This window comes from Zingiber officinale, chromosome 4A (assembly GCF_018446385.1).
Source record: "Zingiber officinale cultivar Zhangliang chromosome 4A, Zo_v1.1, whole genome shotgun sequence".
Lineage (NCBI taxonomy): Eukaryota > Viridiplantae > Streptophyta > Magnoliopsida > Zingiberales > Zingiberaceae > Zingiber > Zingiber officinale.
Genome location: NC_055992.1, coordinates 21,067,972 through 21,089,610, shown reverse-complemented (window position 1 = coordinate 21,089,610; position 21,639 = coordinate 21,067,972). Strand labels below are relative to the sequence as shown.

The 21,639-nt window shown below is 38.1% G+C and overlaps 2 protein-coding genes across 7 annotated transcripts; one reads left to right on the top strand and one right to left on the bottom strand.

Moving 5' to 3' along the window:
- Positions 1–5,861: 5,861 nt before the first annotated feature.
- On the bottom strand, positions 5,862–13,965 carry LOC121969677. Of its 4 annotated transcripts, XM_042519896.1 has the most exons (9): positions 13,880–13,965; positions 13,570–13,726; positions 13,308–13,414; positions 13,070–13,237; positions 11,230–11,272; positions 7,274–7,345; positions 7,061–7,190; positions 6,701–6,982; positions 5,862–6,607 (listed from the first exon to the last, which is right to left on the bottom strand). In XM_042519896.1, the coding sequence occupies exons 4-9, from the start codon at positions 13,095–13,097 to the stop codon at positions 6,455–6,457; spliced, it is 708 nt and encodes a 235-aa protein (XP_042375830.1). In that variant the 5' UTR covers positions 13,098–13,237; positions 13,308–13,414; positions 13,570–13,726; positions 13,880–13,965; the 3' UTR covers positions 5,862–6,454. The 4 variants fall into 4 exon arrangements, with proteins under 4 accessions (XP_042375830.1, XP_042375828.1, XP_042375831.1 ...); XM_042519894.1 differs by having other exon boundaries at positions 13,308–13,726; XM_042519897.1 differs by having other exon boundaries at positions 13,126–13,237; positions 13,308–13,726.
- Positions 13,966–15,996: 2,031 nt separating this feature from the next.
- LOC121969676 (circumsporozoite protein-like) lies at positions 15,997–21,402 on the top strand. Of its 3 annotated transcripts, none has more exons than XM_042519893.1 (7): positions 15,997–16,306; positions 16,505–16,633; positions 18,305–18,448; positions 20,123–20,190; positions 20,296–20,346; positions 20,604–20,663; positions 20,749–21,402. In XM_042519893.1, exons 1-7 carry the CDS (start codon positions 16,027–16,029, stop codon positions 20,983–20,985), a joined length of 969 nt encoding a protein of 322 aa, XP_042375827.1. In that variant the 5' UTR covers positions 15,997–16,026; the 3' UTR covers positions 20,986–21,402. The 3 variants fall into 3 exon arrangements, with proteins under 3 accessions (XP_042375827.1, XP_042375825.1, XP_042375826.1); XM_042519892.1 differs by having other exon boundaries at positions 16,007–16,159; positions 16,259–16,633; XM_042519891.1 differs by having other exon boundaries at positions 15,997–16,633.
- Positions 21,403–21,639: the final 237 nt, after the last annotated feature.

The window sequence follows — 21,639 nt, the reverse complement described above, 5'->3', positions numbered from 1 at the left end:
CTGCGGATGGAAACTGTACTAAATCAGAGCTAAGTGCCCAAGGCCTGCCATAGAGTTTGCCAGAAACGAGACGTGAACCGAGGGTCTCTATTCGAAATAATAGTCAACGCGACACCACGTGATCTGATGATCTCCCGGCAAAACAGATCTACCAATCGATCCAGGAAATATGTCTTCCAGATCGCTAAAAAGTGCGCGGATTTGGTTAATTGATCAACGATTACCCAAATCGCGTCTTGGTCTCGTCATGTCCTCGACAAACTCACCACAAAATCCTTAGTAATATGTTCTCATTTCCACTCAGGAATAGAAATCAAGTAAGTCGCAGATCTCTAACGCCGGCCACTCACGATGCGAGACATCTAGCTACAATCCAGACTGCCTTCCTTCACGCCGCCCTTCATGCTGCTCCACCAATAAACACCTCAAATCTTGGTTCATACGGGCACCACCTGGGTGGACAGCAAATCATGAGCGATCCGGAAGTAACTCCTATAAGACCGGATGAGACTGAAAATCTACCTCGGAAGTGTATAACACCTTCCTCGTCCTCGTGAACTCGGTCACGCCTGGAAGCTATCTCGCAATGATCGCAACATCGATCAGCCTTAGGGTTTCAGATCCTCGTCCCGATCAACGATCGAGCAACCATGGTAACCGGCCGTGACCACAACTCGGTGGCAAGCCAAAGTCACTCTAGACTTCCGGCTAAGTGCGTCGACAACCACATTAGCTTTTCCTAGGTGATAGCTAATGGTATAATCAAAATCCTTCAGGAACTCCATCCATCTCCTCTGTCGGAGATTAGGTTCCTTCTAAGTAAAACAGATATTTGAGACTCTTATGGTCAGTGAGAATCTCAAATGTAACGTCATATAAATAATGTCGCCAAATCTTCATGGCAAAAATAATGGCGACTAGCTCCAGATCATGTACAGGGTAGTTCTTCTCATGCTTCTTCAACTACCAAGAAACACAGACGACTACCGTATCATGCTGCATCAGAACAGCGCCAAATCCTGTAAAGATGCGTCGGTATCGAGCACGAATCCGTCCTCTCCAGAAGGTAAAACCAAGCTGGTCTCGCAATCCTCAGTCCAAGTGAACTTCACGCCTTTCCTGGTCAGGCGTGTCAGTGACATAGCTATCCGAGAGAAACCCTCAACGTAAGATCTATAATATCCTGCGAGTCACAAAAGACTGCGGATCTCCTACACTGATTTCGACTGTTCCCAACGGCAACAACCTCTATCTCCTGTGGAACCACGGTACACTCCTACTGGTGACCGTGAGTCCCAAACATCATCACAAAAGACAATCCAAATCAGCCTACTGATAATCACATATAGATATTCTCGTCGAATCATCTCTAGATCTATGCAAAGGTAGTGCACGTGACTCACCTCGGATCCGAAATAGATCACCACATCGTCAACAAAGACAATGGAAACCAATCCAAACATCCTGGGATACCCAAATCATCGAGTCCATGATAACATCTAGGGCACCACAAGCACTAATGGTAAAACCAAGACACAAAATGTCCGTATCACAGACATTCCTAACCATGAGATCCTCAACAATAAATAGATCTAATCACCAACGATATATAATCATCAAAGAATAGAACCTCCAGTGTGAGAGCAATGCTCTATCACACGAAATATCATACATGTGGGAGCAACGCTCTACCACAAGAAATCCTCCATATGTGGGAGCAACGCTCCACCACAAATAATCCAGAATAAATATCCACAATAAATATGGGAGCAATGCTCCGCTACAAACAATCCGTAATATGTGGAAGCACGCTCTACCACAAACGATCCATACATAAGTGCCCAAGCACCTAACTATCTAGCTAGAGACTGCACAAGATCACTCTACCACAGATCAATGTGGGTAGCCTAGGGTATAACCACCCAGTAAGCAAATCTAATCCATAGTCAACTCTATCATCCTCCTAGTGGGTCGGTCACCCACTAATGGGAGAATTAGTTGACAGGGTATAACAACTAATATCATAATGTAGACATTTAACATTCTACATTTAACATAGGTAGAATCATCATGATACTACCAACCATACACCCGGCACACGTGCACACACAACATATGTATGATCGACATAATCCTCCATTTTGTGTACACCAAACATACTCATAACAAAGGTATAAATCATCGTGATATCTCCAACAATACATATCGTACACGTGTGCTTAAATCAACGTAGGTATAATCGACAATATACCTCCAACAATACTCACCCCATATATACATACACCTCGAGTATGATCAACATAATACTTCCAGCAGATCAAGATAGACACGAGTGCACTCACTAATCATATATAATCAACAAGATATCTCGAATATTACAATCAGCATAAGCTCAATGATGCAATCGGTCAGTCTACCACAGGACTCCTACAACACCTTCTAAGTTATCCTACAAGGTACTTACAGTCTAAATTTAAAGTACCCACGGAATAGGATAAATCAATCCTCTAAAGACTGACCAAACCAACAACGATATACGGCTAATTCCGTCTTTTCCCACGTCAGTAACAGTCATGTACTTCAATGTGCTCATAATATCCAACTAAGCACGAAAAATCAAAAGATTCGAACCTCTAAAAAATAGAGTATAATTGTCCTCTACTGATCAAACCAACAAAACTAAATCAATCATCTTCTAACAAATCAAGAATACCTTAATCCTCCACAAGCAACTAAGGTATATCAATACACGACTACCCAAATCAACTAGTGTAAATCAGACTTCTACTGACCAATCTAACAAGAGTAAACCAATATTTACTGATGAAATTAACTGAGGTAATATGGTATTCTACTAGCTATGTCAGCATGAATACATAGATACTATTCACTATCCGGCTAATAATAGCAGAGGCTGGTATGTGCCTCGATCTTCTAATCAACTAATAATAACAGAAGCTAAAAAAACTACTGGTGTATGATATAATAAATCACCAGAAACTGTAACCCTTAACCTCTATCAAGGTCGATCATCATCAGTGGTTTACCTAATGCATAAAATGTATGATATATCAACTAGACAGGTACTAGTAAAGAGTGCTAATACATGTCATAAACTGTAATACACAACAGTGCATATACTAACAGAAAGGTAGGATAACGGTATACCGACATACCTCCTATAGCTTGGAGATGTCCTCACGCCAGGTCCCAAAACCCGAAAAATCACATCGAGAAGACTAAAACACGAAATCCGAAAGACCGGAAATAAGACTCAGAAGTCATCTCTGATACCAAATAAATTGATATCGAATAAATCTCAAAATCCGAACATATAGCAAGTATCGTATACCGCTCTGATACCACTAAATTGTCACGCCCCAAGGAGTCTCTGATCTCCCCGCATTTATGACAACCAAACTTTTCTACAAGACTATATACCTCACCATACGCTACCGAATAATAACAATAAAAGAAAACAAACACCACGCATTAATATCAAATTCTCCGTCGACACACCACGCAGCTAAAAATAAAGCCACCACCGTACTCAAAACCAAACACAAAATCAAATTGGCTAGCATACAAACCAATAACAAATACAAAACACCACATAACAACATCAACACTCCAAGAACAAAATCGGAGTATAGAAAACAAATACATAAACAAATAAAACATACGTGAAACCGATATGCCTTCGCGACGTGGGGGACCAGAGACAGGATGCCAAGCGACACCATAAATAACCGCACCAAAAATATAGTCCACGGGGTGAGTTCAACAACTCAATACCAATGTATACGCCAGTAAGATATATCTAATAAAGAATAAACATGGAATCTGCCCTAATCATATATCTAGAAAGATACAAACCGAAGGTAACTAAGGAAGTCAGATCACCAGAACTCCTATCCAAACAAAAGGGTCGCAAACCGAAGTGCTTAAACTCGTATGATGCCAAACATACGATTCAACCAAACGCAAAATAAACGCAAAGAAACACAATCACAGAAATAAACGATCAATGACATGATGTCAATGATGCTCGTCACCCCCGACGCTAATACCATCTCACACACAAACGGCGAGACCGAGGGTGGGACAACCGCAGACTGCCATCGCCCCGACGAGCGACCGAGTGGACGGACGCCGCTTGAGTACTCGCCCCGCGACCCCAAATCATAAATGGGGAGCTCAATGCTCTCAACTCCCAGACACGACGACGGAGGAATCGGCCAACACGCCAGGTCACACTACCCACGAGCGACCAACGTAGCTAAACAAAGTCCCTGCAACACACATCGCCGAATCGACCACTAACCCACGAGTGGTGGTGTGTGCAGATCCACGTAACGTGCTCAACAACAATGGAGTCGATTATCGACAAAGATGCAATCATGATGCATGACACTAAACACGGCAAAATCGATCAACATAACCACATCCATACATACAAAATGCGTCTGTAAAGTGATGGTCACATACCAAGATCTAGAGTACATGGCGATAAAATATCAATAACCCTATGTCCTGAACATAATAAGTATGGAATATCCCGATCAAGAAAAAATCCATATATACATAATATGGGTACCACAGTATCAGTAAGTCAAATCCACGGATCTAGGGTATACAAGTCCTCTAAGGTATAACAATCTAGACCCAAATCATATCCCTCTTCCATAGCATATGTACCAACAATATACACAGATCAAAGAATCAGGGTCTAAACACCCGAATCATATATGATATACATTTAGAGGTACACAAATCTGATATGGCACAAAAACCTAAGTATCAGATAATCTAGATACACAGGCCAGAAACAACAATCCAAATCCTAGTCCTAACCTCAGTAAGCATGGTATGTCATTCTAGAAACTAAGATACTCATGGTAACAAGATAATCATGGCAACAAATCACGAGATATAATCACAGGTGACAAACCTAACATGCTATGGATATCAAACAGTGACATACCAAAGGCAAACATGTTCATTGCATGTAGTTATAAAATACTATGCATATCCAATGACAATATCATAAAAGATAAGTCAAGAAGTACCCGCCTCCAATAGGAAGGTCCAATCCAGTCCAAATCCGACGTCGAGATGCTCGTATCGTATCAAACTCCTGTAGTATATGATATCCAGATTTAGCTAATTACATATAAATAAATTAGCTAAATCTAATCCTCGAAAAACTAATATAAATCCAGATCCAATTATAAACCCTAATTGGATCATTTAAACTCCTCAATCGACTTTAACTAATCCATATGAATTAGAACTTGCAACAAGCATAATCCATCACAATAATAAATCCAACCATGATCTACATCTAAGATCAAAACCTACATTTAACTATTCAATCACACTAAGCATGTATCAACTAGTGATATACTAACCATCTAGTAATCCATATCATCTTCAATTCCACATACCTAATTCATCAACAATACAAAACCAATTTCCAGAACAATCAGAGCACCTTACCTCTTTCTCCCCACTAGTCGGAGGTGATGAGCTATCGGGCGAAGGAAAACTCCAGCGAACAGTATCGTGGTGGCTGGAATCTTACTCATCTTCTACCTTGGGACACATAACTCCCAAATCAACACCACTCCAACAAGATCAAGTCCAAAATCCACAGCTACGTATGGTACTTACCTCCAAAATCGCTGCTAGGGTGAATTTGTGCTCCTCGCCGTCAGCCAGAGAAGAGATCAAAGAATCGCAGACAGTGCTAGGATAGTAGGATCAGTAGAGAGCTCAATACTCCCTCTTCCGGCCAAACTCACTGGCACAAAGGGACAGCGATCCGAGAGGGCGGCAGAAGGTGATCGGAAGAAGAGGAGCCGACAGGGGTTTGGAACTAGGGCACAGGTAATGGAGCGACATCCCTGACCTGACCCCGTGACCTCTAGCGATGACGATGACATGGAGGTAACGGCACTAGGGCACCGCTGGAGGGAGAGCCGCAGTGGAGAGGCGCTGCTCCGTTCGCCTCATGTGGTGGCGGCGCCTAGATACGGCTCGAGAAAGAGCAGATGAAGAGGCCGGTGCTAGGTATGAGGAGGGAAATCGACTCGGGAGGAAAAAAATGGGAAGGGAAAGGGATGTCCTCGGCTGGATCGGAAGAGAATAGGTGAAGGATCGAGAAGAAGGAGGAGAGATCGACGAGGGAGAAGTAGGGAACCGCACGGTAGGAGAAATGGGGAAAAAGAAATAACGAAAAATAAAAAGAAAATAAAAAGGAAAATCAACATTTCCTCACATAAATGGGGTAGCCTAAACAGGCTTTCCTAGACCCCATTTTAATCCCCATAAACTTAGTCCTACGAGCTCCGACAAATTCCCGAAAAATTTCCAAAAATTTCGGAAAAATCCCTTATCATTATTCGCTAATTTTTCAGTATTTTACAATTTAATTTGATAACAATTATTAAAATTAATCAAAATAGAAATGCATGAACAAATGAAATAAAGTTAATAATCTTACGTGTAGGGCCTGAGATCGAAAATCGACAAATGACCCATCTTTCTTCTTATGGATCTTCAGAAATACCTCCATGCATGTGGGTTGCCGAGCAAGATCATGCTCCTACATACACAAATATTTTGAGACATAATTATACATACTAATGTGATAATAAAATAAAAAATTGTTAAAAATTATAGCTTTAAATTAAATTACCAAATCCATAGCATGCTTAACAATAGATTTCGATCCTGATGTATGCCGAGCGATTTCGGTGCTCGGGCCACTTGGCTCTGTATTCCTATTAGATCGAGCTTTTTCAGCATTTTCTCGCCATCTTTCTACAGCCCAGGTGGTCGTCCATGCACTCCATATCGTCTCCGAAACATACACTGGCCTAGTGCCCTTTTTCCTGAGGTCTCTGTACAGTTTAGCACAATAACTATTCCATGTAACTTTAAACTGTTCTTCTTGACCATCTTCCCATGTATACCTTTTCTGCAATTATAAGTATAGATTTTAGTATACGAAAGGATAAATATATTATTGAATACCAAATATATTAATTTTACTTACTACGAATTCATTGTAATAAAATATCTTCATCTCCTGATCTACATGCCGCCATGTAGTACCAGAAGCACATACTCGCTCTTTAAACTTACTAGTGATATAAGAGGTTACCCGGTGGCCATCAGGAACAAATCTGCAAGGAAAAAAATAGATATGAATAATAACAAGTCTTCGACAACTCTAATAACTTGTATTAATCATAACAAAAATACATACGTATCTCCGACAACTCTAATAACCTTGTAGTCACGGGGTGCTACTGTCTGCTGCTCAGCCATAATAATATATCTGCACAAAAACATAGCATGCATGTACTAGTAATAACATTAACATTAACATTAACATTAACATCACAATACAAAAATATATATACACACATGCATAACATTAACATTAGCAACACAATACAAAATTATATAGAAAAGTACAGTTCAGACATTACATTAGCAACTATTTAATCAACATTAATAGTTTCCAAGTCTTCATCGCTAGACTCTGTTAGTACCAATTCATCTTCACTGTTGGACATCTCTTCATCATCTATCTCCTCATAAGTGACATTAACAATATCAACAAGTAATTGAGATGTAGATTCAAGTTGTGTATCCATTCTGAAATGCATCAGTAGCCTGAGTGGTATTCGGCATTTCTATAATCGAGCGAGGCTTCATTCGACAAGCAGACAACCATTCACTGGGCCTTCTTCTCTTTGTAGGGTATTCAAGATAGAAAACATGTGCTGCTTGTACCCCGAAAATAAAAGGTTCAAACTTGTTGAACCTTTTGTTTGCATTAACCTCAACTAAATTATACTTTGGATGTATTCTGGTACCTATTCTTGGGGTAGAATCATACCATGAATATTTAAATAGCACACACCTCTTAATAGGTAATGCAGGATATTCAACTTCTATGATTTCCTCAAGTCTACCATAATAATCATACTGAGTGTTATTGTTGTCCATAGATCCTTTGACACAAACACCAGAATTATAGGTTAATCTCCGTGAATCTCGTAGTGCCATGTGGAATTTGAGGCCATTAACATAGAAACCAGAGTAGATATTTATTTTACGAAGAGGTCCTGATGCAAGATTCATGATCCTATCATCTGTCACATTTGATATTCTACGGTCTTTAACCTACATAATTAGTAGACATTAGAACACTACTTAACACACACGAACTTAAATACTTAATAAAATATCCAACTTACATATATTTCAAACCATAATGCAAATTCAACCTCTAACTTTTCAGCTACACCATCTGCATCCATTGATAGATTTTATAGATATAGTTGTTGTTCATATAAGCTGGAAAAGAAGGTAATTTTAAGGTAAATGAGATATCAAGCAACAAATTGAACGGGGAATACTTTTTTAATTAGAGAAGTCAACTTACTCTATGTATGGTTTGACCTCTTCACAATTTAAGAGTATGTATGTTCTTGCAGCATGATATTCTTCTAGAGTTAAGAATCTAGAAATAGATGCACCCATTGGTTTGCCAGAAAACTTAAAAATAGAAAGCATCAAATTGTCTATTTCTTGAGCATCATCATAATTTCTAGGAACCTTGCGATGTTTGGTTTTGACATTATCAACAAAATAATAGGAGCAGAAAGAAGATGTTTCTTCAACCAGATAAGCATTACATATTGAGCCCTCAACTCTTGCTTTGTTACGAACATTATTCTTTAATTTTCTCAAAAACCGTTCGAATGGATACATTCATCTATATTGCACAGGACCAGCTATTTGTGCCTTATATGGCAAATGTACTGACAGATGTTCCATTGAATCAAAAAAACTAGGTGGAAATATGCGCTCTAACTTATATAATATGAGAGGAATGTCTATGTCTAACCGAAGCATATCGTTCATCGTAATACACCTCGCTGTCAAATCTCTAAAAAATAGACTTAATTCTATGAGAGCTTGCCAAACATTATACGGAAGTAAATCATGGAAAGCTACTGGAATAAGTCTTTGCATGAATACATGACAATCATGACTCTTCATCCCAAACATCTTTAACCTATTCATATCCACACAACGAGCCATATTTGAGGCATACCCATCTAGAAATTTGACTTCCTTTAACCAACTACATAAAGCCTGCTTCCCATCTTTATTTAATGTATAACAAGCCTTTGGAAATCTATTGGTTGTTTCATTTTGATGCAACTCTGGTCTGTTTACTAATTGTTTTAATTCTTCACGAGATTTTACAGTGTCCTTAGTTTTTCCAGGCACATTCATCACAGTGTTAAAGATATTATCGAAGAAATTTTTCTCAACATGCATGACATCTAAATTATGTCGAATGAGTAGATACTTCCAATAGGGGAGCTCCCAAAAAATACTCCTTTTTTCCAACCACACTGACACATCCTAACAATGTATCTATTTATCTCATTAGAACCAAATTGAGATACTGGTAGAAATCCATAACTGTCTATTTGTTCAATGATTTCTTCACCTGATATATGGAATGCTAGAGGAGGTTTTCTGACTACAACATTTTTTAGGAAATATTTATTATTCCGCCTGAAAGGGTGATCAATAGGTAAAAACTTCCGGTGATTATCAAACCAGGATACTTTCCGACTACAAGGTAATGAAAAGACATCAGAATCTGTCATGCAGTGTGGACAAGCTAATTTACCCGCCATGCTCCATCTTGACAACATTGAATATGCTGGGAAATCACTGATCGTCCATAATAATGCAGCATGCAATCTAAAATTACTTTTACTTACAACATCATAAATCACTGACCCTACATTCCATAAATCATTTAATTCTGCAATTAAAGGTTGCAAGAAAACATCTATCTTCTCTTTGGGATTGGTTGGACCAGGAATAAGCACAGTAAGAAACATAAATTTATCTTTCATGCACATCCAGGGTGGTAAATTGTATGGTGTTAATATAACTGGCCAGGATGAATATTGCTGTCCCGATTGACCAAATGGTTGAAATCCATCAGCGGAAAGTCCCAATCTCACATTGCATGGTTCCATTACAAACGAGGGAAATACAGTATCAAGATGTTTCCATGCAGAAGAATCACAAGGATGACACATAATACTTCCTTCATGCTCATGTTCATGATGCCACATCATGTGACAAGCTGTAGCGCCAGATGCATACAAACGTTGTAATCTAGCAGTTAAAGGAAAATAATACATCACTTTCCAAGCAATATTTTTCTTCTTCTTCCCTGGTATATGGGTAGCATTCTTATAACGAGGGTGAGTACAGATTTTGCATTCACTCAGTTTGTTATCTTCATGTCAAAATATCATACAGTTGTTTACACAACAATCAATCTTCTCTACTGGCAAACCTAAACCTCTAACCAATTTCTTGGTACTGTAAAAATTATCTGTCATTATGTTAACAGCAGGAAGTAACTCTGATATTAATTGACATATGCCATCATAACATCTTTCAGAAAAATGATGTTCTGCTTTCATATTCAACAACCTTGCAGTAGCTGATAATTGTGAGTGACATGAGGGAATGCCTTCCCACACTTCTTTTTCACTAGCCTTTAACATTTCATATAGTTGCTGATATTCAGGTGTAGGTGTTTCGTTTATATTGGAATAATCAACTGTGGCATTCATTGCATCGTGAACCATTGATTGCATTCCAATATCATAAGTTGATGAGTCATGTGCAGTAAAATTTGTGCTAGATGATGAACCACCGGAAGGCCCAATTGGTTCATACAAATAAGGTTCTTCATGACAGTACCAATTGTAGTAATTTGGCACAAAACCATTCCTACATAATGCATTTTTACAGTATCTTCATTACGGAAAGCTCTATTTTGATATTTTTTTTATGATTGCACGGACACTTTAATTCTGCATCATTCATACATTCTGGATGACTTTTAGCATAGTTGACAAATTCTTCAACTTCAGCAATAAAATCATCTCTAATAAATCCATTTTCTAATCAATTGTACATCCAAGCTTTGTTCATAGACATTTTCACCTAAAACTAATAAATTGATAATTATAAATTATCTTAAATTAACGTACAAACACAAAACAAACAAAGAATGATATTATGTTACAGATTAAGATACGAACATAACATATATGTAAATTAAACAATGACAAATAATATAAAATACAATAAACTAAATTATACCTGAAGATGTGAATGTGTACCGGAGAAGAGCAGCAAATGCTATCTGTTTACAAAATAAAAATAATTTAGCACAAAATTTATCAAAAAATTAACAAGTAGAAAAATGACTGGCACAAGCCAGCACAACAGCATATATCCGACACACCCGTCAGCATAGCAGTTCCGACATACCTGCAGCCGGCACAGTAGCATCCGGCACAGCGGCTAGGAGGCCGCCGGCGTTCGGCACAGCGGCAGCCGGCACAGCGGGCACCAGGCTGCTTGCGGCCGACACAACGGCCAGGAGGCCGCTGGCGGCCGGCACAGCGGCCTAGTGGTCGTCACAGCGGTCTGGTGGCCGCCACAGCGGCCTAGTGCCCGCTGGCGGCAGACAACTGCCAACGCCGGCCGGCACAAAGGCCAGCAGGGCGCTGGCGCCCACAAAGAAAGGAAGCTAGAAAAGAGGAAGAGGAAGAGGAAGGAGCTTACCGGCGAGATCGGGGAGGAGGAAGAGGAAGGAGATGCTGCCGCGCGCGTGGAAAGAAAGGAAAGGGGCCGAGTTAGGGTTTGTTTCGGCTTTACCGACGGAATCTAGATTCCATCGGTAAAGCTATTATTTTTTAAAAAAACACACATCACCGACGAAATTTTTTAATTTCGTTGGTAATGTCGGTACATTACCGACGTAATATTTGATTCCGTCGGTAACGTAGATATTGCCGATGGAATATAATATTCCGTCGGTAATATTCAGACTCTACCGACGGATAAAAATTTCCGTTGGTAGCCCCGTCGGTAAAGCTGTTTTTTTTTTAGTGATTCATTATTTATGATATTCATTTATTGGGAAGATGAAAAATTATACCCTTCATAAATTCTTCATTTATGACTTTTATTATGATGATTTTTCGAATTCTCCATGAATCATCATGATTATGACTATTCGAATTCTCTTTTCTTTGTATCAAATAAATCTATATTTGATCTTGATCTCGACTAGTTTTCGATATCATTGTTTATGTCTATGTGTTATACGTGTGACCCTCTAGGTTTTATATACGAAGGCGGTGTAAATCCATACACAGACTAAGGTAACCATCCAGCAACAATTTTTAGCCACCCAACGTGATAAAATTAATATCAGTCATAAACTATAAACTACCATGAACCGATTACTATGTAATTCAATATATTCATCTAAGCCTACATCCCAATTAATTCGGTATGTTATGCATCATTACCAAATTAATTGTTTTACTCGATTTTCAAGATATAATAGACTCCTCTTGAATGATAAATGATCCCTCCCATTACCATGGATTTCGAGTCACTAATATCTCTATCAAGCGGCCAGGATGTCAACTCCTAATCCAAGAGAGCGATGAATCATCTATTGACTTAACACTATTCTCTTTACGCTTCACCATATACTTAACTATCGTATTAATCATAATCTGATTAAAGACCACTTTTAACGGTATCAAAGTACATAACTCCACGCATAGAATAAATGAAAGTTAAGTAAAAAGATCAGTTATACTTATTCATAAGAGGAATGACCAATGATACTTAATATGTGATTTTCTCTTAAACGGGTCGTGTCCAATGTACCTCTAAACTCAAGGCACCCCAAGTACAACTTGGATATCCATCCCTTGGTCTATCTCGACCTAGTACTTAGCGTTGATCTAAATATCCATGTCCCCTCTAGATATTTATTCGATCAAGAACTATTTTCAGATTCTTTGTCACCTAGGACAGGTGAGCTTATGGCTCCAACATCAACACTAGTCATGTTCTTCAACTCATTCAAGGCCACCTGCAACTGTGCAAATTAAGGTAATCACAAAATGAAACTAACATTTTAGATATTGTGACCTCTCTTCCATTATACTAGTGAAGGGGAATAAGCCGCACCATGTCCAGGAAAGGATCGACTATGCCACCGTACTCAAACAACGCACCGATGACTGTTATTTCTGGGGTTGAATCTGAAGCGATGTGAACCATGTGAAGCTCCAAAGGGTATCTATCAATCGACACTATCTCAATGAAGTGTATATTAATTTCATTAAAGAAAACAGGTTTAAATTATTAACCTTTTGCCAAAGAGCTCATGCTTAGAAGGTGTGTGCCAATGATACTGCCTGAGATAAAAGAACTTGTTATTTAGAAGAAGAGCGCCGGGCAATTCTGTCCAATTAACCTGAAAAAAATTCCAACAATTTAAAAAACTAGCACAATCTTCTAAAATTTATGATAAATTGAAGAAAATGTTAAAAAATCAAGTTTTTTTTCTTGCTGATTTCATGCCCCTTGTTCAACAGAAGTGCAGGGGCCTCGGTGTAAGATCTGATCAACCTCCCCAAGTGTCTGTTGTAGATGTTGCTGGGTTTGACGCTTATGGGCGATTGCATTCCTTCAGGTCTTGAAGCACACATTGCCCATGAATATCCAGGCAGCGTGCCCCAGTTTTGAGGTCCAAGAGGACTACATGGATCTATACTCCAACTGGCTTCTGATATCGATTTATAATACACCAAATGAGTTGACCAAGTTGGAGAATTAGGCAATTCTTATAATAAAATAGTACTACAGCTTTAGATTTCCCTAAAATTGTCGATAAATAGTTCATAAAAAAATTCAGGGGTATTTTAGAATTGGTTCTCACCAAAACCAGCTGCTTTCGATGCCAATGCATTTGATTGAAGAAAGAAGAAAGCAAGCAAGCATAGGAATAGCAACATCTAATTCCCCGTGCTTTTGGCTTAATGATTGAGGATTTGCAATAATTGAGAGCTATACGTCAGTTGTGATTTTTTTTTGCTAACCGAGTATCCAATTCTTCAAATAGATTGATCCTCAAAGTAAGTAACTGAATCAGACCCACGAAAATTTTCACTAACTACCAAGATAAATCGGGAAGCACAAACGCTTTCTTGATAATTTCTATTTAATGCCGTTTCAGATGCTCCAAACTTCTATTTTACTATTTTCAGTAATTTTTATTTTTTGATATTTAGGATATTTTTGATAGTTTACCATTAGGGTGTCATGTCCTAGAGGAGTCTCTACCCGACAAATGGATAGCATCTCCCCTGTAACTGTGAGAATATGAATCATATATATAATGCCACAAGACTACTCACAAGATATAATATCAGCCCACACGGCTGGAACATATACAACCACACAATTATATACACAACCCACTCGGCTGGAACAAAAATAATCACAACCACGCAGTTATATAATAAAACAGCTCACACGACTGTACTAAAAACATAGCGGAAAATAAAATGAAAGCTCATATACCAAAAGGATATAATGCGTACCGACACGACTTAAACACAACAAAATATCAAAAGTGATAAAGTAGCCACACGACTAAATATCAATACAATGCCAATACCATAAGAAAAATGTGTAAGAAAATAAGAGCAAAATAAAAATCGTCTTTTGATGTGATGTGGAATTGACAGACAGGATATTCCAAGCGACTCCACATACTTCTACCTGCTACCCGAGGAAAAAGACAACACAGAAATGCGGTGGTGAGTGTAGATGACTCAGCGGGTAATAGACAAAATAGTACATGGTCTATATAAAATATGGAGATCAAAGTATATTGTCTCAGTAGGGAATAAAGAATATGATCATATATGACATAAATAATACACCTAATCATAACTGACATAATGAATACACAAATCCAATCTAGATCTAACACCTAAGATCAAGATCGAAAATGATATAGTAAATGCACATACCAAATTTGGGATTGACACATACGATATAACGATCAACAAACTCACCAGGGATCAGCAACAAATCTGCTCGCAAGACCTAAGTAATATAACCGATAACAGATACATGTATAATAAATGACATGTATGAAGCATGATAACCATATGCAACAATCATAGCTTAAACAAGTACAACATATCACAATCACATGTAACTAATATCCACTAGACATGTATGCAAGTATATCTCCACAAGATGTCTCACGCATTATAAGCAAATGCGCATGCATGCCACATGACATCACTCCCGCCCGTCCCTCCACCTGCCACGACTCTTGTGTGGCTGAGGGGTCGCGATAATGACAACTGTACAATCCTCCAACAAACATTACTCTCAAGCGGACGAAGTGACAGTGCGCTAAGTAGTTATCTAACTACATAGTGATGGGATCCTGACTGCTAATAACACTGGATACTACAATGTATTCGGCAACACACAATGGAACAAATCTGTCGATGTTCAACTGTTGGAGGCTGAACATTTAGTATTTTGTTCAATGGTCATTGATTGAATACATTATGTTATATTCAATAGACCATGACCGAATAGATCTTGGTGCGTTCGACATATAGTAGTCGAACAAGTAGCAATGTGTTCGACAAACTAGGGAAGAATGACGCATAATTGAAATTCGAGAGATTTTCATGAATATTTAAAACCTAAACACAAGATTTAACAAGAACAATGTAATGATTTGAACGAGCACTATGCTGTCAAGTTGCCCGAATGGAGAGATGAGAGGGAGAGATGAAGGGTTCTCTTGTTTCTTCGATCCTCAAATCCCAGCGACAGCGAGGAGCAGCCGAGGAAGATGACGCTAGGGTGTTGTTAGATTTTTTAGGTTTTTAGAAAGGGTAAAAAAAATTGATAGGGTGTATTGAAAAAGAATTATGATAAAATATTTTTTTATCGGTGGATTTAGTAGCCCACCCTCTGCTGTTACCGTGGTGAGCCGATAAATTAATACGGTCGATATATATATATTTTTTACCCATAATCAATCGTTGAGCGATGAGGGGATACAGCGGAGTTGGAGACAAAGATCGCGGCCTCGGCCCTCGCCCCGGTGGAGGGAGCCGTGTTTCTTGGTCTGGTTTAGGCGGCGGGGGTGGCGGAGACGGCGCTTCTACGTCTGGATTCAGAGGCGGGGATGGTGGTGCCCGCGGTTCTAGGGTTGGATTCAACAGCGGAGGTGTTGTCAGCGAGGGCGGCGGAGACCGCGCTTCTACTTCTGGATTCAGAGGCGGGGATGGTGGTGCCCGCGGTTCTAGGGTTGGATTCAACAGCGGAGGTGTTGTCAGCGAGGGCGGCGGAGACCGCGCTTCTACTTCTGGATTCAGAGGCGGGGATGGTGGTGCCCGTGGTTCTAGGGTTGGATTCAACAGCGGAGGTGTTGTCAGCGAGGGCGGCGGAGACCGCGCTTCTTCTCCTGGATTCAGAGGCGGGGATGGTGGTGCCCGCGGTTCTAGGGTTGGATTCAACAGCGGAGGTGTTGTCGGCGGCAGAGGGAAGGGGAATTACACTAACGCATGCCTGACGATGCACCAGCCCTGGGCCTCCCTCCTCGTCCATGGCATCAAGCGCGTGGAAGGAAGATCGTGGCCAGCGCCTCTCACCGGTATTTCCCTTTTGCTTGCTAGTTCTTCTCTAGATTTTCTCTTCGTTTTAGGGGTTTCTCTCTCATGTCCAAGCAATATTAAATTTTTATTCAATTTGAACTGCCTAATATTTCTCTTCGTTTTACGCTTTTTTATTTACAAAAGTGGTGGGCTCAATTAATACAAGGGAGGACACTTTGGATTGATTTCTTAAAAGTGGTGTCCTCAACTTTTAAGAAATCAATCCAAAGTATCCTCTCTTGCTACAAAAGAGGATACTTTGGATTGATTTCTTAAAAATTAATTTTAATTTTTGAGTTAATATAATTTTAATTTCTAAAATTGAATTAGAGTCATTCTTTTTCTAAAATAGTATTAGAGTCATACTTTGGATGTCCAAACAGAATTGAAGTAACCTGATCAAATAAAAGATTTTTTTTTTATCTCAAAGAAAGTATGCCATCAATCTATTATTAAACTGGTCTGTCAGTCTGCAAACGAGCTAACACTTCACTGGAGGAGCTAACACTCCAGCGGAGGAGGTTCTGAAGTTAGGTATTGACCTAGACACTAGGTACCTGTGGGCAGGAGGAGATACCAGAAACTCGTTGTAAGTTTGATTTACTTGGCTCACACAACCAGAGCTTGCCTATGCTCTGAGTATAGTTAGTTAGTTCATGCATAATCTTGGTGAGCAACATATGAATGTAGATACTCACATTTTGAGGTATCTAAAATGCAAATATCTAAAATCAACTCTAGGAAAAGAAATTATGTGCTCTAAAATCACAAATAAGTAAAATATCAAGGTATATACAGATGTTGATTAGGCAAAGCAGTTGATGATAGATGATTAACTTTAAGATACCTTACCTTTGTAAGTGGGAACTTAGTTACATGGAGAAGCTGTAAAAAAATATTGTCCAGTGCAGAAGCTGAGTACAGAGGGATGACTTTAGGAATTTGTGAAGAAATTTCTCTTTGAAGAAACCAATTCTGCTATACTATGATAATAAAGTAGCAAATGATATAGCCTATAATTCAATTCAACATGATTGTACAAAGCATGTTGAGATAGATAGTTTCTTTATTAAGGAGAAATTAGAAGAAAAGGTTGTGAAACTATCAAAGATTTGGTTAAAAAATTAGTTAGTCGATATCTTTACTAACTGAAGGAGCTCTCAAAGTTCTTAAACAGGTTGGACATATGTAACTTCTATGCACCAACTTGAGGGGAGAGTAGAGAAACATAATAGCGTAGAGCCTTTTTCATTTGAAAAAGTATGCTTATAAGTCATTCTATTTTACAAGTCATGTTATCAATTTATGAAAAGGGCTTGGATCCATGTACTTGATTGATTTTTTGAGAGTTAATTCAATTTTAATTTCCATTAGAATGATTGTTTTCCCTATGAAAAACTTAAAATTTTCTGCACTACTCTTATTAACTTTTAGAATTGCAACCTTTATTTGAATTGCACAATCAGTTGAACTCTTGATTTGTCTTGTTTGCTTCTTACATGAATTTATACTCGAAGATGCTTGAGAAGACATGTTCCTGTTGGGTTTTCCAATGCTCTTTATGCTGATCTATTTCTCACTATGGGAATTTTTGAAATATTAGTCAATCAAAAGCTTCTTTGTTTCCCCCTATGGGGTTTGGGCGATTGATCTTTGGTTATGCTTTGAAGGTCGTCTTTGGATACATGCTGCTTCAAAAATCCCAGATCCTGAGACCATCAAAGCAATGGAGGATTTCTACAAGGAGATATACTCTGTGAATGGAGTCACTGATATCAAGTTTCCAGAGCACTATCCCATATCTAGATTGTTGGGTATGTCTTCATTGGCTGTCTGGTTTGCTGTTCTATATTTTCTTACTACATGAGCAAGCTTAGTTTTTTAGCTTAATGATTCTCTCCATGACTCTTTTTTTACATGATTGATATGGAATTCTATTGTCAAAGAATAGAATACCTTTGTGCTTGTAATGTCCAGATATGCAGGTATGAAACTTGCATAGAGATTGAGAATGTTATTCTTTTTTAAACAAAATTCCATGATTATGCCTTCAAACTTGTTCAGTAAAATATTGTGTAATCATGACTAGGTATGGTACTGTAGTAGTATATTTTCTTTTCAGAAGTCATGCATGGTCTCTTCAACTTCATGTATCATTTGTTTTGTTTTACCTGTTTGTATGTATAACCTTTTTCTGTTGAATTATCATATAAGTTATACTGCTATCCTATCTTGTATATTGGGAGGATATTGCCCTCCATTTCATTTTCTATTAAAGAAGTCAGAGTATACACAAAAACTATGACTATCTTATAAGAAAATTATTTTGGAAGGCCTTCCTTTAGGAGATTTTTAAAGTGGTCGATTTGTTATTGAATTAAACCCAATCTGTAGATAGTGATTGTTTTATGTGTATACCATCTTACCCAACAGATAATTGACAGAGAGATCAAATTTTCTATTACTCACGAAAGTATTTGATTAATTCAGTGATATTGGTCTATCAAGACACAAGTAACAAAATGAACCATTACCAACCTTTATTATATCAGACAAGTGATTACAAAGACATGAGATAGTTTGTAATGTAAAGAATTCTTTTTCCTCTATTGCAGGAACTTTGGTATCTATTTCTTGGGCAAGAAAATGTCTAGTTTTTGCTAGATTGTTAGGCGTGGGGATGGTCCATTTCTTGACTTTCATCTTGTTATTTTATCTAATTAATTGCAAATATCAAGCCTTTTCTCAGCTCTTTATTTTGTTACCACACCACAACCCAATATTGTTTAATTACTAAATGTTTGCTTACACTTACAACTATACAATACTCATTTTGACCTTTTATGTGTATAATATACATGCAAGTTTTACCCAACCTGAACCAGAGCTAGAATTTTTTAACTACTTGAATCTGACTTGATCGGGCTGAGACTGAAAACAAGTTAAGCGCCTTGGTTTAATAGTTAATAACATATTGGAGAGATGCAAACTTAGTGGTTGTTCACTCATAGTTTTCCATATAATTACTATCATTTGCTGTTTATTTCTCCATATGTCCTGGTTGCATATTCATTGATAATAGAATTCAAATTTCTGGTCAAAATCATTCATTAAAGATTTAAAGAATTTATCTTGCGAAAGATCATTTTTTTTTAGGACTGAACCTCTTGATGAAGTACTGCAAACAAATCATGTTTCTTTGAATGAAAAGACTACATAGTTTTCCATTTTAATATTTAAATTGTAAAAATATATGGTTTTTTTTTTTTTTTTGAGGTTGTGCATTCCCTTATTAGATGGTTGTCATTTTAATCCATACAAATGGAGGGGTTTACTAAAGAATCATAATCTTTTGGACAAGACCTACTTATCTCTTTCAGAAATGTATATTACTTTAAAAGACTGATTCTAGGAACCAAATTTATAGAGAAATTTGAAAATATTTTGGTTATTTTTTCCTAATATTTCTATAAATATACATTCTGTAGGTTGTATTGAGGTGGTGGGATGTGTTAGATCTGAAGAACTTGTGAGCTGGGAGCAAGTACCTGAGTCGGTAGGAACTTTATTCCTTATTTCAGACATTTTTCAGTTAATCTGTTCTATTTGGTATGGTTTCAACTTTGTTGTGTACTTAAATTTCTTCTACTTTTTGTTGTAGGTGAGGCTTGAAGGCCTAACAGAGTTTTGCTGGTTGTGTGAAAATCCACAGGTACTTGGCACCATTTCATGGCTTGAATAATAATCAGACTGCTTAAGCTTAAAGTTCAAACTGTTGTCTGGAGTTTTTGTGTCTTCAATTGTTAGAGCATGCATTACTTGAACTTCTTTACAAAGTAGTTCTCAATGATTATGGTAACATTGCGTATTCTAGATATTTAGTACTAGGTACTACAACGCTGGAATGATGACCTTCAGATTCCATGTATTTTCTCTTCAGCTTATGTGAATTTCTCTTAATTTCTGCAGAAGTTAGTAGTCCCATTTGAAATGCGTGGATTTCAAGGGGTGTATAACTTGGAAAAAAAGGTATTCATCGAAGTTCTTCTTTTAGAATGATATTAAGTATTTCCTGGCTTGTCTGGCATGATGATTATGTGATTTTCTCCATCAGATTTATGATGCAGCAGTAAGAGGTCTTCGCCCAATTCAAGGCCCTTTGCCCGTGAAGTTTCCACTTCCAGATCCTCGTGATCCTTTTTCACTCAAGCCAGGATCCCTTGCGCTGCACTTTAGTAACAACAAAGCACCTGCATCCGTGAAAACTCCTAGTGTCAGTGCAGCTATTGCCGGTGCACGAGCTGCCGCAACACAGTTCTCCAAAAGGGATCAGAGTAACTTGTCTAATTAACCACAGGTAAATATGCTCAGCAATAGGCATAGGCAGGAACTTAGTTACACGAAGGATAGAAAGTAGCAGGGTTCAGAAAATGAGACGCGGCCTTTTGGGCTCTCTTAACAATGACGAGCAAGATTCAAAGAGGAAAAAAGGGTAGAATTTGGCTTTATCTCGATGAAAAAGCCAACACAGTTTAGTTCCTTGCCAATAAAGCGGAAGAACTTTATTGTGTGCATCTAATTCAGTCTGATGGACAATATTGCAGTGTTACCAAATGTCATTACATTTGCTACTCAGGTAGAATTGTATGTTTCTAATTGCATTCAATAGGTTGCTCATAATTTTGACAAATGCTTTTCCTCTTTTTGTACGTACCGTTGTGCACTTATGTTACTGATGCTGGAATTTTTAGGGGGGCGTTGAGATCTCCGTGCTGTGTTTGTTAGCAATTTATATATGAAAATTTTCATATTTTCATTCTTCATGACATAAAGCTATTCTTTAGGGACAAAATCATAAAACTTGGTGGGAAATAACTTAATCTGTTAATTAAAGTGCATGTGAAACCTTAAATTTGTAGGATGCTTTCGTTTCAACCAGAGAGAATTTCTTATGAAAGGTGTATTATATGTGTTTGTTTTTATGTGACTTTTTTTCATAAAAAAT

Bases quoted from the DNA above. Each gene is read 5' to 3' on its own strand.
- LOC121969677 (XM_042519894.1), bottom strand. From the start codon at position 13,097: ATGGAAGAGAGGTCACAATATCTAAAAT. The intron at 7,191-7,273 runs GTATGTATTTTT...TTTTCCTTGCAG, and splicing joins ATTAGAGTTGTCGGAGATAC to ATTTGTTCCTGATGGCCACC. The intron at 6,983-7,060 runs GTAAGTAAAATT...TTATAATTGCAG, and splicing joins TTTATTACAATGAATTCGTA to AAAAGGTATACATGGGAAGA.
- LOC121969676 (XM_042519891.1), top strand. From the start codon at position 16,027: ATGAGGGGATACAGCGGAGTTGGAGACAAAGATCGCGGCCTCGGCCCT. The intron at 16,634-18,304 runs GTATTTCCCTTT...TATGCTTTGAAG, and splicing joins GTGGCCAGCGCCTCTCACCG to GTCGTCTTTGGATACATGCT. The intron at 18,449-20,122 runs GTATGTCTTCAT...TACATTCTGTAG, and splicing joins TCCCATATCTAGATTGTTGG to GTTGTATTGAGGTGGTGGGA.